The sequence below is a fragment of the Panthera uncia genome (assembly GCF_023721935.1).
Source record: "Panthera uncia isolate 11264 chromosome C1 unlocalized genomic scaffold, Puncia_PCG_1.0 HiC_scaffold_4, whole genome shotgun sequence".
NCBI classification, from domain to species: Eukaryota; Metazoa; Chordata; class Mammalia; order Carnivora; family Felidae; genus Panthera; species Panthera uncia.
The window spans coordinates 1654185-1670263 of NW_026057585.1; the positions used below are offsets into that span (position 1 = coordinate 1654185).

At 35.6% G+C, this 16079-nt stretch overlaps 1 protein-coding gene across 4 annotated transcripts in view; it reads left to right on the forward strand.

Annotated features, from left to right (window-relative positions):
* Positions 1–619: 619 nt before the first annotated feature.
* Positions 620–16079, forward strand: part of HORMAD1 (HORMA domain containing 1) — a 20135-nt gene continuing 4675 nt past the window's right edge. Inside the window, exons 1-13 of one of the 4 annotated variants that reach the window (XM_049616354.1) lie at positions 620–726; positions 1452–1514; positions 2210–2354; positions 4169–4232; positions 5009–5045; positions 7050–7070; positions 7344–7370; positions 8887–8954; positions 9468–9619; positions 10839–11098; positions 13388–13454; positions 13539–13615; positions 14334–14417. In XM_049616354.1, the coding sequence (XP_049472311.1) occupies positions 1482–1514; positions 2210–2354; positions 4169–4232; positions 5009–5045; positions 7050–7070; positions 7344–7370; positions 8887–8954; positions 9468–9619; positions 10839–11098; positions 13388–13454; positions 13539–13615; positions 14334–14417 (1035 nt within the window). In that variant the 5' untranslated portion in view covers positions 620–726; positions 1452–1481. The other 3 variants (XM_049616355.1, XM_049616351.1, XM_049616353.1) reach the window with 3 other exon arrangements.

Consider the following 16079-nt stretch of genomic DNA (forward strand, 5'->3'; position numbering starts at 1 on the left):
CCCAGATACTGAATATTTTTCATTGAAAACAAGATTCTAGACTTCATTCCTCTAACTGACTTTGGGCAAATCTTTTCATCTTTTCATACAGACACATCTAAGTTAATGAATAATTATGAAATGTTTATACCGATAACACAATTTATTTGGATATATAACAATTAGTAAACAATTTGTACTCTTCGACAATGTCCAACTACCTACCAGCTCTGATCGTGTTTGTAAATGCGACATTAACTACATTAGTAGCTATGCACTGTCCCCACCGACAGCGCAGCAGAAATAACTAAGTAGGCCACTGCCAGAGCAACTGGCTTCCTGAAGACACAGGAGACTAAGGTGGGAGTGCAATACATATGTGGTAGATCGAATAACAAAAGCAAAAGTTCGAAACCGATCGGAAATTAACAGGATTCATTAAATGACGGCCGAGAACACTTGGGTCACCGTAGGAAAGCTTTGTTATTTCGGGAAGCTTGGCACACGCCATTACTTAACGTTACCCTGCTGGCAATCGGGCCTTTCTCTGGCGGAGAAAAGGTTTTCGGCCGGTTGGGGTTCCCAGCGCGCTTTGCGCGGCTCTTGGCGGGAAAGCGACGGTAGGGGGATCACACGGCCCTGTAGCGCCTCCGCGGGCGACCGTTGAAGGAAGGCGCCTGCGCGTCAGGCAAAGCGCGCGCCGCACGGTGCCAGGTTTCTCAGCGGCTGGCGCCCCTCAGACTTTACGTAATGTATTTGTTTTCTTTCCTGTTTGTTTGTGTCTTCTGCGTTTCAAGCTCTTTTTCTGTCGCTTCACAACTACTTTTAAGCTTCTTAAATTCTTAATGGTGAAACGGGGCGGAAACGTGAGCCTGCTTCTTTTTCACGAGAGGTTCAAGATTAGGTTAACTCCAGTGTCTAGTCCGGGCTTCAGGGTCGATGACAGTAAAGCGTGTCCTCTGGGACCTCTTCCAGTGGAATTGTCTGCTTAAGACAAGGGAAACTGGAACCCCCAAATGAAACTTACGTGAAAATACCAGTTGTAATTGAGAAATCAGAATCAGCCAAGAAAGATCTGGAATATTTTCCATTCCGCTTTTTGGGGTGGTTCCGCAGAGTAGGACAATATGTTTTTATACCCAGAGCTGGGCTGAATAAAGTTCAGTTAAGGAACCTGACTTGAATCAGTCGTTTGAAACTATAAATGTAAAAAAAAAAAAACAAACAAAAAAAAACTTCTAAGATTATTTTAAAGAGTCTGGCAGGGGCCGTTTTCATACCTACCTAACTGCAATGTAGTCAGTACTCGAATACTGTGATTGATTTCTTTATGTAAACATTATTTACATGAAATTGATCACATAAAATTTATTTTTATTCACTTAAAGTTCTTTCTGACTTTACATGTAGCCAACTAGAATATTAGCGATACAAAAAAGATCTGAAGTTAAAGCTCGCGTTTCTGTCACAAGGTTGAATTAAGGAAAAGACTTTCCCAGAAGATGGCCACTGCGCAGTTACATAGGACTTCCATGGTATGATTTCTTGTATTTAAAAATATTTTAATGTAGCTAATCTTATTGTTTCCTGGAGTCTTTTATGTTTAAAAGTTAGAGCCAACTGTTTGAAGGGTTTAATGAGATCAGGAAACTCCATGTTTTAAGAAAGGAAGGTATTTGCTAAACTATTTAGAATCCATGGAGAATTGTGTTGGATGTTTGATGCATTGCATTAAATCACTGGTTCGTATCCAATTTACACTAGGTGTTAATGAATGCTATTCTGTGGTTTTGATGAAATTATCATTCTTAGCAGTCTAGTCCAAGAAAATGAATGTGCATGCCTCACAAAGATAAAATTCTCATCTTTGCAATGTTCTTGTGTTACAGGGTTATGTGTGTCAAATCTAGTTAGTAACTAAAGAGTTACTGCAATCTATCATGTATTATGCACTTACAGACTGTTAATCTGCAAGAGGATGTTAAGAGGATTTTTAAGCACTTTTTGCATTTTACCTTTAGGCTGCTTCCCTGAAATCACTTTTGCCTCTTAGAAGCCACCCTGACTTTCTGGGTTAGAAATTCTATGGGAAATTACCATGGTTCACCACTATGGTTAGAAATTCTTTGGGAAAGTACCATGCTAACGCAAAGTTAGATCTACCTGAAGTTTGGGAGGATGTTATTTTTAATAAATCTAAATAAAATGTTTTAATTTTCCTGAAATTTAGAGTGCATTGGTATTTCCCAATAAGATATCAACAGAGCAGCAGTCTTTAGTGTTAGTGAAGAGGCTCCTAGCAGTTTCAGTATCCTGCATCACCTATTTGAGAGGAATATTTCCAGAATGTGCTTATGGAACAAGATATCTAGATGGTAATGTAATGTTTATTTTTTGTTTCTTTCAACTTTGTTCATGTTGATTTTAAAACCTGCTTTAAACATGTTGTTTTTATTTTGGCTTGCTTTAAGACTGTATAAATTTTTGCCTAGAGATCTTTTTTTAATAATAGCTTTAGTGAGATGAAATTCACATACCTGACAATTCACTCACTTAAAGTGCACAGTTGAATGATTTTTAGTATATTCAGATTGGTGTGCAACCACTACCATAGCCAATTTTAGAACATTTCATCACCCCAAAAGGAAACTCCATACTCACTAAGTCATTCTCCGCTTCCCCCAACCTCCCCAGTCCTCGGATTCCACCAGCCTGCTTTCTGTCTCTATGGATTTACCTATTCTGGGCATTCCCCATAAATAGAATCATATAATATGTGGTCCTTTGTGACCAGCTTCTTTCACTTATGTTTTCAAGATTCATCCATATGGTGACATGAATCAGTCCTTCATTCTCTTTTATTGTTGACTAATATTCTATTATATAGAATGTTTATATTGATAAGCAAACATTGATGAATGTTTGTTTCAGTTGTTTACACTTTTTTGGCCATTATAAATAATGCCACATTCATGTACACATTTTTATGTGGACTAAGTAGTTTTTAAAAAGTATATTCAATACCTTTGGAAGCACTTAATCCTAAAATTTTTCCTTAGTTTCTCAAGTTTAATTTCACCTGACATTACTCTTTAATGATGAAGTTGGTAGGTAAAAACATTCTATTATTTATTGCTTTGTATAGTAGTAGTATATGTTCTTGTGTTATTTTGGGAAGTAAAAATAATACAGCCTATTTATACTACAGTAATAATTCATTACCCAGCACATAGTGTGTACCTAATTTTGTGTGCCAACTATATGGTGGGCAATATGTTAAGCACTATGTTATGTATTACAGCTTGTTAATTCATATTACAGGCCTGTGAGTTAGCTATTACTCCTATTTTTCAGATAAGGAACCTGAGACAGGGACAGAGATCTTAGTCCTTTCCATTGTATTACCTGTTGCTTCCTTGCAGGTCTCTATCTCTCACAGCCAGTTAACTTCTTGGCCTTTTACAATAATTTAATTGGGATACGGGCCCATGCAAATACTCTAAAACTCTTGGATAATGATGGCGTGAAAACATTATATCTAACTTTTAAGTATTCTATAGCTTTTAAAAATTAATTTTTTTTTAACGTTTATTTATTTTTGAGACAGAGAGAGACAGAGCATGAATGGGGGAGGGTCAGAGAGAGGGAGACACAGAATCTGAAACAGGCTCCAGGCTCTGAGCTGTCAGCGCAGAGCCCAATGCGGGGCTCGAACTCACGGACCGTGAGATCATGACCTGAGCCGAAGTCGGCTGCTTAACCAACTGAGCCACCCAGGCGCCCCGAAAAAATTAAATTTTTTTTGCCCATCACATGCATCCTAATTTTGATGCCATTTTATAATAAGGATAAAAAGATTATTTATTTCCATAAGACCTTTCTTCTTTTAAATTATGTTAATACCAATCATCTGGAAGTTCATTGCCATTGCATAATATATATCTAATACACAGCTGACGAAAATAATTTCACTTAAATTTCTAGGTGCTTGGGTTGCCTGGGTGGCTCAGTTGGTTAAGCATCTGACTCTTGATCTCAGCTCAAGTCTTGATCTCGGGGTCATGAGTTCAGGACCTGCGTTGGGCTCCATCGTGGGCCTGAAACCTACTTAAAAAAATAAAATAAAATAAAATTTCTGCTTGCTTACTAATCTTAAGTAGTTCTATATTTATATCATTTTGGTGTTTAGATCTTTGTGTGAAAATTCTGAGAGAAGATAAAAACTGTCCAGGATCTACACAGTTAGTGAAGTGGTAAGTAAAAGATTACCTAATGATATGAAATTATTTTTCTCTTAAATCATTTTTTTTGTACCTTGGATACCTTTCATTGTTTAACCCAATTTTAGTAACTCCCCCTTTAACACTAGATACCATTTTTGCAGGTCTTTGGATCTTTGCATTAAATTTTTTCTTTAATTTTAAAGAAATTAAAATTCTGGCTCAATAGGTAGAGCATTTGACTTTTGATCTTGGGGTTGTAAGTTTGAGCCATACATTGGGTTTAGAGATTACTTTAAAAAAATAAAATCCTAGGGGTGCCTGAGTGTCTCAGTCGGTTGGGCATTTGATTCTTGGTTTCAGCTCAGTTCATGATCTCACGGTTCATGAATTCTAGCTCTCCATCAGGCTCTGTGCTGACAGCGCAGGGCCTAGTTGGGATTCTCTCTCTCCCTCTCTGTCTGCCCCTCCTCACCTCTCTCTCTCTCTTTCTCTCACACACACACACACGCAAACACACACACACACACACACAGTAAATAAATAAACTTAAAAAATAAAATAAAATCTTAAAAAAAGGGAGCTTTTTTTTTTTAAGTAAGCTCCTTGCCAAATGTGGGATTTGGACTCACAACCCTGAGATCAAGAGCTGGATGCTCCACAAACTGAGCCAGCCAGATGCCCCAAGAAGGGAGCTTTAATAAGAAAATTTTGTATTATTTAGTAATGAGATAATATGGAGACTTATTAAAAGAATTATTTTCTGGAAAAGCATTCAGTCTAAAAATGAATATTTCATTATTTTTTAGGATGCTAGGATGCTATGATGCTTTACAAAAAAAATACGTAAGTCAGTATCTCATTGTCTTTTTTTCTACAGCTTATACTCTATAAATGTAACAGCAATAGCCACAAAGTAGAACATTAATTTAAACTAATTTGGGCATAGGCCAGCCCAAATTACTGAAAAGTTTGAACATTTGAATATTTTAAAGACTAATATTCAACTCAATTTAAAGCCGATAGAATTAATGCTGAACAAATTTTGCCAAGCCAGTTTTAGTTAACACTTGGTTGTGTTAATAATAACACTTATTAACTTACAAAAACTTAATGAATTAAAAAAAACTCTTTTAAAATAGTTTATTAGTTTCACATGCCTTCTACAATTTTGTTTATACTAATAATTTAATAAATTGTTTCTTCATGAGAATTCAAAAATAAATTTCTGTGTAGTCTAGGTTAAATTGTCACAAATCATAAATAGGTGAAATTTCGATTAATAAGGGTTTACTGTAGATTATAAGCCTTTTTGTATACTTATGTTTATATTAACATATATAAAGAAGTCCATCTCTAAACAAAATTGTAAAAAAGATATAATTTTATCCATGGTCACTAACCTCCCTTATTAAGGCATTAAGTATTTAATACTCATTAAATATTAAGTGCCTGCTATGTGCTAGACACATACTCCAGGTAGGAGCTGGGTGAACTAACAGTGGTCAGCGAAACAAAGAGAGCCCTTTCTATAGTGGGAAAACAGTCAATAAAACAAGTAAATCAGATAATTTCCAATTGTGCTAAATGCCAATAAAATATTTAGAAAAAGTGTGTTGCAGGTGGAGAGGTGGGGTAACTTTAGATAGGATAGGAGCTTCTCTGAGTAGGTGCCATTTAAGCTGAGAATTGACTGAGAAGAAACCAGCCAGGCGTTGACTTTGGGAGAGAATATTCCTGGCAGAAGAGCAAATACAAAGAGTTGAGGGAAGTTTAGAGAGTTCAAGGAACAAAAAGAAAGCGAGTGTGAATGGAATGCAATGAGCAGTGGGGGAGGAGGAGTCGTTTAGAGGAGCCTGGAGAGACAGGCAGGGCCAGAGCTTTCAGGACTATGTAGGTGAGGGGTTTGAATTATATTTTAGGTGCCATTTGAAGGTTTTGAGTAGAAATGTAACATCATTTAATTTACATTTTAAATTAAAAATCACTGTGGCTACTTTCAAGACAATATACTGTGGAAGGAGAATAAGATGGGAATCAAGGAGAGTGTTGCTTAGTCCGTTAATGCAGTACTGGTGAAAAATCACTGTGGCTTAGACCAAGAGGCAGAGAAGGAAATAAATGAAAAGATTCAGGATATATTTGGCAGTAGAACTGATTGGACTTGTTGATAGATTGGTTGTGGAGTATAAGGAAAAGATCCAAATCAAGGATGACTCTTAGATTTTTGTCCAATTACTTTAGTGGGTGATTTCCTATGATTCTCTATTCCTCTGGTTTCCAAAGCTTCTTCCCTTTATTAAATGAACAGAGTCCTGAACTCTACTTTTCTCTTTTCAAAATTAGTTCTAACATTGGTAAGGTTTAATGTGTTATTTCATAATATATATTTTCCTTGTAACTGGCAGAAATACCCATGTTTGCTTAAGTCAGTGACATGAATTTCAACCTTTAGTAAGTCAACTAGAAATAGCTATTTGGGGGTGCCTGGGTGGTTCAGTCGGTTAAGCGTTGAACTCTTGATTTCACCTCAGGTCACGATATCACAGTTGTGAGATTGAGGCCCACATTGGCTCAGATCTGAGCATGGAACCTGCTTAAAATTCTCTCTCTCCCTCTGCCCCTCCCCCAGCTTGTGTGTGCACAGGTTTCTCAAAAATAAAAGAAAGAGAGATATTTGGGGGACTAGAGAAAGATACATAATGTATTGCTTTATATACATCATATTTTCTGCAAGGTTATTTCTTACTAGGAATAAATGTTGAAATAAGGCGAAGAATTCTTATGATCCATCATGAAAAAATATTTTATGGAGTAAAAGTAAGATTTTTGTTCTTTGTTATATTTCAGCTAAGGATGGTTGTTCTAGCTGTAAGTATTTTTAAATTGTATGTTCTTTTTTAAAGACGTCAAATTTGGCCTTGCTTGTTTAAATAACACTAAAACCAACAATTGATTATGTCACTTTATTCAAGTAAATGATCTATTCAGTGGGGGGAAAAGTAACAAATTAATATTTTGGGAGGTTATTTTGTATTTTGTTTTGCTGAATCCATTTAATAGTTTCATCTAAATATCCAATTTAGTTCTCCTTGAATACTTAGCCTTATATAAATAACTCAATTATAAATTATTTTTAAATAGGTATACACCAATCCAGAAGACCCTCAGGTAGGTGTACTTAGGTTAGTAAAGAAACACAGTATCTTTAAAATCTAAAAATAACATAAGATTATAATAATATCCTATGCTTTTACTTGTGCTTTAATCAATACACTTTCACATATATTTTCACATTTGAACCATTTGAACCTCGTAAAGGCCTTTTGAGGTAAGACAAGGCTTGTATTGTTATCTTTAAACAGATTAATACACTTACTACCAAAGAGACTGTGTGACTGCCCTTGGCCACTAAGCCAAAAACCAATAGAAATAACTTAAAACTCCTGATTTCTGCTTCAATATAATATTCTTTTTATGGAATTTTGAAAGAGGTTGAGTTTGACAAAAATAAGATACTTAACACTTGCACTTTGGATATTCATCCCAATTCAGTCACATCCACCTGTTCATCTGACAATTAAAGAAGGTATTACAAGAAATGACAGGGAAAACCAAACAAGAAACAAAGGGGAAAGATCTGTTGAGTGCCTACTATTACTAGGCTCTGTTCCTTGAAGCTTTATATGCATTATCTCATTTATTCATCATAACCTTCATGGGGTAACTACCATTATCATCTCCACTCTAGATAAGGAAACCTAGATACAAAGTTTCTTGCCAGAGGTCACAGTGGCAGAACAAGAATTTGGACCTAAGAAGTCCAGTTCATGACCTTGGTGCTTAACCATTGCACAGTAGCTATTATAGTGTTCCATTCAGTCATGGAGAAGCAGCTGTTTTTAAAAAGAAAGACCTGATCCCCATTCCTATGTGAGCACTGAAATAGAAAGAAAGCAATAAAAAAAAAAAAAAGCTTCGAGAGAGCTGGCAGTGTCTTTTCTTTGATACTCATGCCTGCAGTTAATGCTTAATATATGTCCATGGTGACAAAAATCACGTAAGCAAATGTTGTGAATTAGTTGATTGTTCGGAAACTAACTGCTCAGAAAATATTCATTTAGTTTCAGATGTTTTATATAGTTGAACATTTTTTACTTTCAGTAAAAGAGCAACTTTGTTGATTCACTAATATTTATTGAATGTTGGCATGCCAGGCAGTTTATTAAGTGCTCTGTATAAATTATCCTGTTTGTCAAATATTCATAACCACCAATGAGATAGGTACTATTTTCAACCCCTTTTATTAGTTGGGGAAACTGAAACTTAGAAGGTTTAAATGACTTGCTTTTAGTCACAGTATAGCAAGGATTTAAGCCCTGTGCTTGAGCCATTCTGCTAGAATTAGAGATAATGCTGCCCCTCTCACCTATCTGCTTAGGAGTTCCTTTCTGATATGTATGATATCCATTGCAATTAGTAGGGGAATGACCATCTCTCCAAGACTGAAGCACCAAATCCCAAACCAAGGGAATTATTAGGATTTGAAGATTTCAGTGGACCAATAAGGGTTAACATGGCAGAAAAATTACTAAATCAGCATGAAGAGTCGTAGAAAAGCTGTATATAGCTACTTGGCTGCCAGTACTGTAAATCAGATACATAACTGCAATGTTTTTTATTTAAGACAATTTCAGAATGTTACCAATTTAAGTTCAAGTACAGTAATAATGGACCAGTCATGGACTTCATAAGGTATGGTTTTATAGTTTTCTTTTTGTATTACGGATTACCACTTATTCATATTAATACTATATTGCTAAACTTCAGAAGTACTGAAGTACTTCTGAAATGTCTCAAACACCCCCAATTAACCATCCAGGAGTGGCTGTAAAAACATCCTTTGAGTAGCTGCAAGCCCAAATTCTGTGGCTTATTATATACTATTTTAATTGTGAAACAGAGCCAAAGGGTAGGAAAGCTGTTGTATGCTTGAGTGATTAGAAATGTAATTAAAATCCATCACTTGTTTCCTTTAAACATCTTATATAAAATGCATATTAAATAAAATTATTAGTTTATACTGTTATTAATAATGATATTGATGATATTAAATCTTTCATAATAGTGACATTAAAACACATTTATGGTAACTTTCAACTTAAAAACTTAATGCTATAATAGGAATAAGAATCTCAAATAGTAAAATATAAAGTTACTAGAAGCCATACATGTCATAAAAGAAATTAATGTGTGATTCTCTTGTAGTAAAAACCAAAGCAACGATTCCAACATGTCATCTGCTGACACCAAGAAAGCAAGTATTCTCCTCATTCGCAAGATTTATATTCTAATGCAAAATCTGGGACCTTTACCTAATGATGTTTGTTTGACTATGAAACTTTTTTACTACGATGAAGGTACTATTTGTAACACGTCCTCTTGTTACCTGTATGTTTTATTTAGTATTGAAACAATTGGTTTCCATCCTAACTGATTTTAAGACCTAAATTCTAATATATTTTTTGAAATTATAAAATTTTCATTTAATATAAGTATTTGAAAAAGAAAGATTAGAAAAAATAGACTTCAAATGTATATAAGCTTCTCCAGCGATATGAACATACTCATATGAGGTACAACCTCACTCATAATTAAAGAAATAAAACAGTGAGATGCTACTTCTCACTTACCAGAGCAGTAAAACTTGTAAACCATTTCTTGGCAAGGGTGTGGGGGAAAAGTAGGCACTTTTATAAATTCTCAAGGGAATGTATGTAGGTGCAAGATTTTTAGAGGACATTTTGGCAGTATCAGAATTTTAGATGCACATTCTCTTTAATCCAGAAATTCTATAGCTAGAAAAGTGTCTTGGGAATATATTTAACACAAACATGCAAGGTTATATGTTTATAAGGATACCATGCAAGCTATTATAGAGAATGTGCTAGGGTACCTGGGTGGCTCAGTCAGCCAAGCATCTGACTCTTGCTTTTGGGCCAGGTCATGATCTTGTGGTTTTGTGAGTTCAAGCCCTGCACTGGGCTCTGGGCTGACAGCTTGGGGCCTGCTTGGGATTCTGTCTCTCCCTCTCTGCCCCTTCCCCACTCACGCTATCTCTCTCAAAATAAATAATAAGCTTAAAAAAAAAAATGTGCTGATTAAGTTAATTTATCCAAGAAATAATACAAATGGATTAAAAAGAAAGGTTAAAAACACCTAGGTATAGAACAGTATGATCTTATTTGTGTTTTGTTAAGGATATATACATATATGAAATATATATTTTACATGCATAATATCTTCTAGAAGAACATAAAGCAACAATAGTAATAACAACTAACATTTATTGAATACTTAGAATGTGCCAGTTTTAGTCTGAGTAGTTTATATACTTTAATTCATCTAATACCCACAATTACCCTATGGGGTAGATACTATTATTTTCCGCATTTCATAGGTGAGAAAACCAAATCAGGGATGATAAATAATTTATTCAAAGTCACACAGCCAGTCAAGTGAAGAAGAAAAAAGGTTGCCTTTCTATACTATTTGAAATGTTTTCAATCTTTGTATGTTATTATTATTATATTATGTTCTCTTCAGTTTCATGAACTTCATAGTTTATACTTTTTGCAGTTACACCCCCAGATTACCAGCCTCCCGGTTTTAAGGATGGTGATTGTGAAGGAGTGATATTTGAAGGGGAGCCTATGTACTTAAATGTGGGAGAAGTTCCAACACCTTTTCACACCTTCAAAGTAAAAGTGACTACTGAAAAAGAACGAATGGAAAATATTGATTCAGCTATTTTATCACCAAAACAATTAAAAACACCACTTCAGAAAATTCTCATGGACAAAGATGATCTAGAAGATGAACAGGAGCATTATATAAGTGTCAGTACATTTTAAAGAGTTATAAAGTACCATAGTAACAAATGTTTGACTCAATTCTAAAGACTAAAAGTTCTCGTTAATATTTGTATAAATATTGTATTATAATCATAAACTCAAGGTTGATCTGGATGTAAGAAAGGTATAGGCTTTTCATTTTAAAACTCTTTATCTTGGTGCAAACATTATTCTCAGAAATGTAAAGCACAGCTATTCTGGGGCTCCTGGGTGGTTCAGTCGGTTAAGTGTCCAACTTCTGCTCAGATCGTGATCTCACAGCTCATGAGTTCGAGCCCCGCATTGGGCTCTGCAGCTGACAGCTCAGAGCCTGGAGCCTGCTTCAGATTCTGTGTCTCCCTCTCTCTGCCCCTTCCCGGCTCATGTTCTGTCTCCCTCTCCTTCAAAAATAAATAAACATTAAAAAAAAAAATGTTTAAAAGGAACAACTATTCTGAATGAAGTCCTGGAGGCCCAGCCACTCACCACCTCAACTACCCTCATAGTGTACTCTGAGGAAACCCCTTGGTCTGGAGCATAATTTGCAAGCCACTGAAATACTCCAATCCCCCAACTAATGTTGGAATCCTTCCTACAACACCCTTACTAGATGCTCATTTAAACCCGTGCTTGAATTCATTTGGGGCCTGCAAAATCACTGTCCTAAAGCAGGCTGGAAGTTCCTAAAAGGCAGGAAAAGTGTCATTCATCTTTATAATCCTCCAGTGCCTACCAGACTTAGGTTTACTGTGTACATTCTCAGTTTTGAATAGAAGTATGCTAGAAGTATAAGAAGTATAAATAGAAATATAAAAAAGGCCTTTTTTTATTGTTACCTTACTCCCAGAAAATCTTCCACATTAACATGATTGTTATTTAATGTAATCTTTGTTGTTTTGTCTTATCTCATTTAATTCTAAATTATGATCTTAGTACTTATATATAGAGACTGACTTTTCTCAACATTTTTAATTTATTTTTGGGACAGAGAGAGACAGAGCATGAATGGGGGAGGGGCAGAGAGAGAGGGAAACACAGAATCGGAAACAGGCTCCAGGCTCCGAGCCATCAGCCCAGAGCCTGACGCAGGGCTCGAACTCACGGACCGCAAGATCGTGACCTGGCTGAAGTCGGACGCTTAACCGACTGCGCCACCCAGGCGCCCCGAGACTGACTTTTCTGATTTAGGCTCTGCCACATCCTTATAAATAGAAAATTCAATTTTCAAACAGTTTAGTCAAAGAAAAAGTCTTCTCAAAACCTAAATCCCAGTCTTGCTTTATAAACAAATAATGCTGGGATTTATGTAGCATTCTTTAAAATATTTAAAGCTCTTTGACATGTGTCACAAAAAAAATGTATAATTATAAAGTAGACATTAAACTTGTTGCTATTTCTACCGTACCATGACTGATCTATTCTTCACTAACTTCCTGAAGAGGGTTGGGGCATATTCAGTGTGTGCTAACATATGTATAGAAATTCCAGAGATATGGGCGCCTGGGTGGCTCAGTTAGTTGAGCGGCCGACTTCGTCTCAGGTCATGATCTCACAGTTCGTGAGTTCGAACCCCACGTTGGGCTCTGTGCTGACAGCTCAGAGCCTGGAGCCTGCTTAGGGTTCTGTGTCTCCCTTTCTCTCTGCCCCTTCCCCGCTCATGCTCTGTCTCTGTCTTTCAAAAATGAATAAACACTTGGGGCGCCTGGGTGGCGCAGTCGGTTAAGCGTCCGACTTCAGCCAGGTCACGATCTCGCGGTCTGTGAGTTCGAGCCCCGCGTCAGGCTCTGGGCTGATGGCTCGGAGCCTGGAGCCTGTTTCCGATTCTGTGTCTCCCTCTCTCTCTGCCCCTCCCCCGTTCATGCTCTGTCTCTCTCTGTCCCAAAAATAAATAAAAAACGTTGAAAAAAAAAAAAATGAATAAACACTTAAAAAAAAAAAAAAAAAAAGAAATTCCAGAGATACAGCAATGATGCTTGTGTAAACATGTCTAACGCAGTGCCCTCCGACAATAGTAAGAACTAAGGATTCTTAGAGCCATTATGTATTTTTGAGAAAGTTGTATATTTGTTCTTAAGGCAACCCTGCCAAAAAGAGTAGTAGTTTTTACTTTGTCTGGATAAATGTTATACCTTGTTATAGTAATTATAGGACTTTATTTCTAGCAAACGTAAGGTAGTTATACTGTTATGTTATATTTAACCTTCATAAAACAAATTTGTTCATAAATACTTTTGCCCAGCTGTTTTAATTTCTTTTCAAAATGTGTCCATTTTTTTTATTCATGTAATTATGTAGGATGATTTTGACATTGAAACTAAAATGGAAGAGCAGAAAAAAAACCCTGGATCTTCTGAACTTGGAGGTAAGAAGTTAATGAAAATGTAGATTGATTCACTTCCAATTCTATTTCATACCATTTTAACTCTTTTTTTTTTTTTTTTAACAGAACCAAGTTTAGTTTGTGAGGAAGATGAAATTATGAGATCTAAGGAAAGTCCAGATCTTTCAATTTCTCATTGTCAGGTATAAATTTGATAATTCATCTCACTTTTAACTTGCTTTTTTTCCCCAAAAAGACTTGCTTATATAGTTATCTAGTTATTTTTCAGGTTTTGTTATTATATTCAAGGTCTTTTAGGATAAAATTAGGTCTCAAGAATGCTTTTTAACAAAACTTGAAAAGTATATATTGCAAAGTTTTGAATTTTTGTGGATTTATTTAGTAGTAAACCTAAATACTGTTCATAGAATCTCAGAATTTCAGCTAGAGAATCTTAAGCAATTATTCTACCACCTTTTGTGCTTACAAATGGAGTATATAATACATTTTTATTGCCTTGAGAAGACGTGTTTAATTTTGTTTTCCGTAGACAGTAAAATCTTGATATAACATTTAGATAAAAAGAACTTGAAAATAATGGGACTGAGTATTGTCCACCTTCCTCTGCACATCTCCTTTCTCCAATGAGGGTGAGCTAAAGTTCTTATCTTCTGGAAGAGTAGTGTAGTGCCCAATGATCATTTGGGACTTTTTCAGTTCAGTGAATGATCGACTGTATACAGGGTCAGTTTCATTATTTTTACCTTTACATTTTTTGTGACAGTAAAAACCACTCAAAATTATTGGTTTTCATTAAGATAATACCCTAGATTTTACGTTACTGAATTTTAGAGCCTAGTATTATGTTATGGAAAGTTTTTATTATGTTATATGATTTTGTGTAATTATTTTCTTTTCTAGTTTGAACAGTTAGTCAGTAAAACATCTGAACTTGATGTATCTGAAAGCAAAACAAGAAGTGGAAAAATCTTTCAGAATAAAATGGTAAGTGTCTCTTTAGATTTGTTTTCCATTTTAACCTTGTAATTTTTCCCCACGTGTGAGTTTATTTTGCTTCTTAATCCTTTCTTTATTGGACCAATATTTAGTAAGCGCCTATTATGTGTCAGGTACTTTTACTAGGTGTTGGAGATATAATATGAATAACACATTGTTCCTACTCTTAGCTAAAAGTTTAGTAACTGGAGCAGTGATATAGGGCCACGGTAGCAGTCTGAGTAGGCTACATGGAGGCACAAAGGAAAGAATGGTTACTTTGATTGAAGGTGCATGAAAGAGGAGAATTCAGGAAAGGCTTTGAGAAATGACACTATCATCCAGTCTCCCAAGGAGACTTCCTAGAATGCCAAAATATTCTCATGTTCTATCTTGTAAATGGATTGTCTTGTTAATGAGACATAAAAATTAATGTTTTGTACATATTTTGCATAAAATGAATCTCATGTTTTTAAGGAAAAACCCACTGCTTTATTTTAGTTTTCTATTTTTATTAAATGGAGATTTATATTTTATTTTAAACCTTTAAGTTACTCAAATGTTCAGGTATGAAGAAAAACCATTCTATAAGATATTATATCCAAACTCAGGAAACAAATAGCACACCCTAACAGTATATTGGCATTTCTTCCCAACTCCTCATTCAGTGACATCATGTTAATAGCTTAAAAGTGGAGATGATGAGAATATCCACAGCATGGAAATCTGTAAAGGCCTCAACTCAGGATTTGTTACTCCTAGAGAACTGGTTGTTAAACATTTACCAGCACACCATTGATTATAGTGCCATTTTTAGGTGTTCTTTTTTCTACATTCTTTTTTTTTTTAAGTTTTTATTTTATTTTTTTAGTAATCTCTTTCTCCAACTCAGGGCTCAAACTCATGACCCCAAGATCAAGAATCACGTGCTCTTCCAACTGAGCCAGCTAGGTGCCCCCTTTTCCATATTCTCAGTAGGAAGTTAAAACTGGCAGAAGGCAGCATGCAAACTAATATGCTGATGAAAGCAAAAGAGAAAAAGTTTCAAAAGTTAGTACCCCTAGCAGCAAAATGGTCTTCTAAGCAGCTTCTACTTAAGATGAGTATCCTTTACTAGGATATAGGGAAAAAATCAAGAGTTAAAAAAAAAAATTATTAGGCAGGATTTCCTTGTAATGTGACATTAAGACACTTTAGGAGCATAAATTCACTTCTAAAATTGCCCATGTTGGGGCGCCTGGGTGGCTCAGTCAGTTAAACATCCAAATTCGTCTCAGGTCATGATCCTGCAGTTCATGAGTTCAAACCCTGCATCAGGCTCTGTGCTGACAGCTCAGAGCCTAGAGCCTGCTTCAGATTCTGTCTCTCTCTCTCTCTCTCTCTCTCTGCCCCTACCCCCCTTCATGCTCTGTCTCTCTCTCTCTCTTTCAAAAATAAATATTTTAAAAAATAAAATAAGAAGAAATAAAATTGCTCATGTTTTTTTTTTGTTTTTTGTTTTTTGTCCATTAAAATATATGATCTTTATTCACAGCTGTATTCTTTTTTTTATTTTTAATATATGAAATTTATTGTCAAATTGGTTTCCATACAACACCCAGTGCTTATCCCAAAAGGTGCCCTCCTCAATACCCATCACCCACCCCCCCCCCCCCCCCCCCCCCCCCCCCC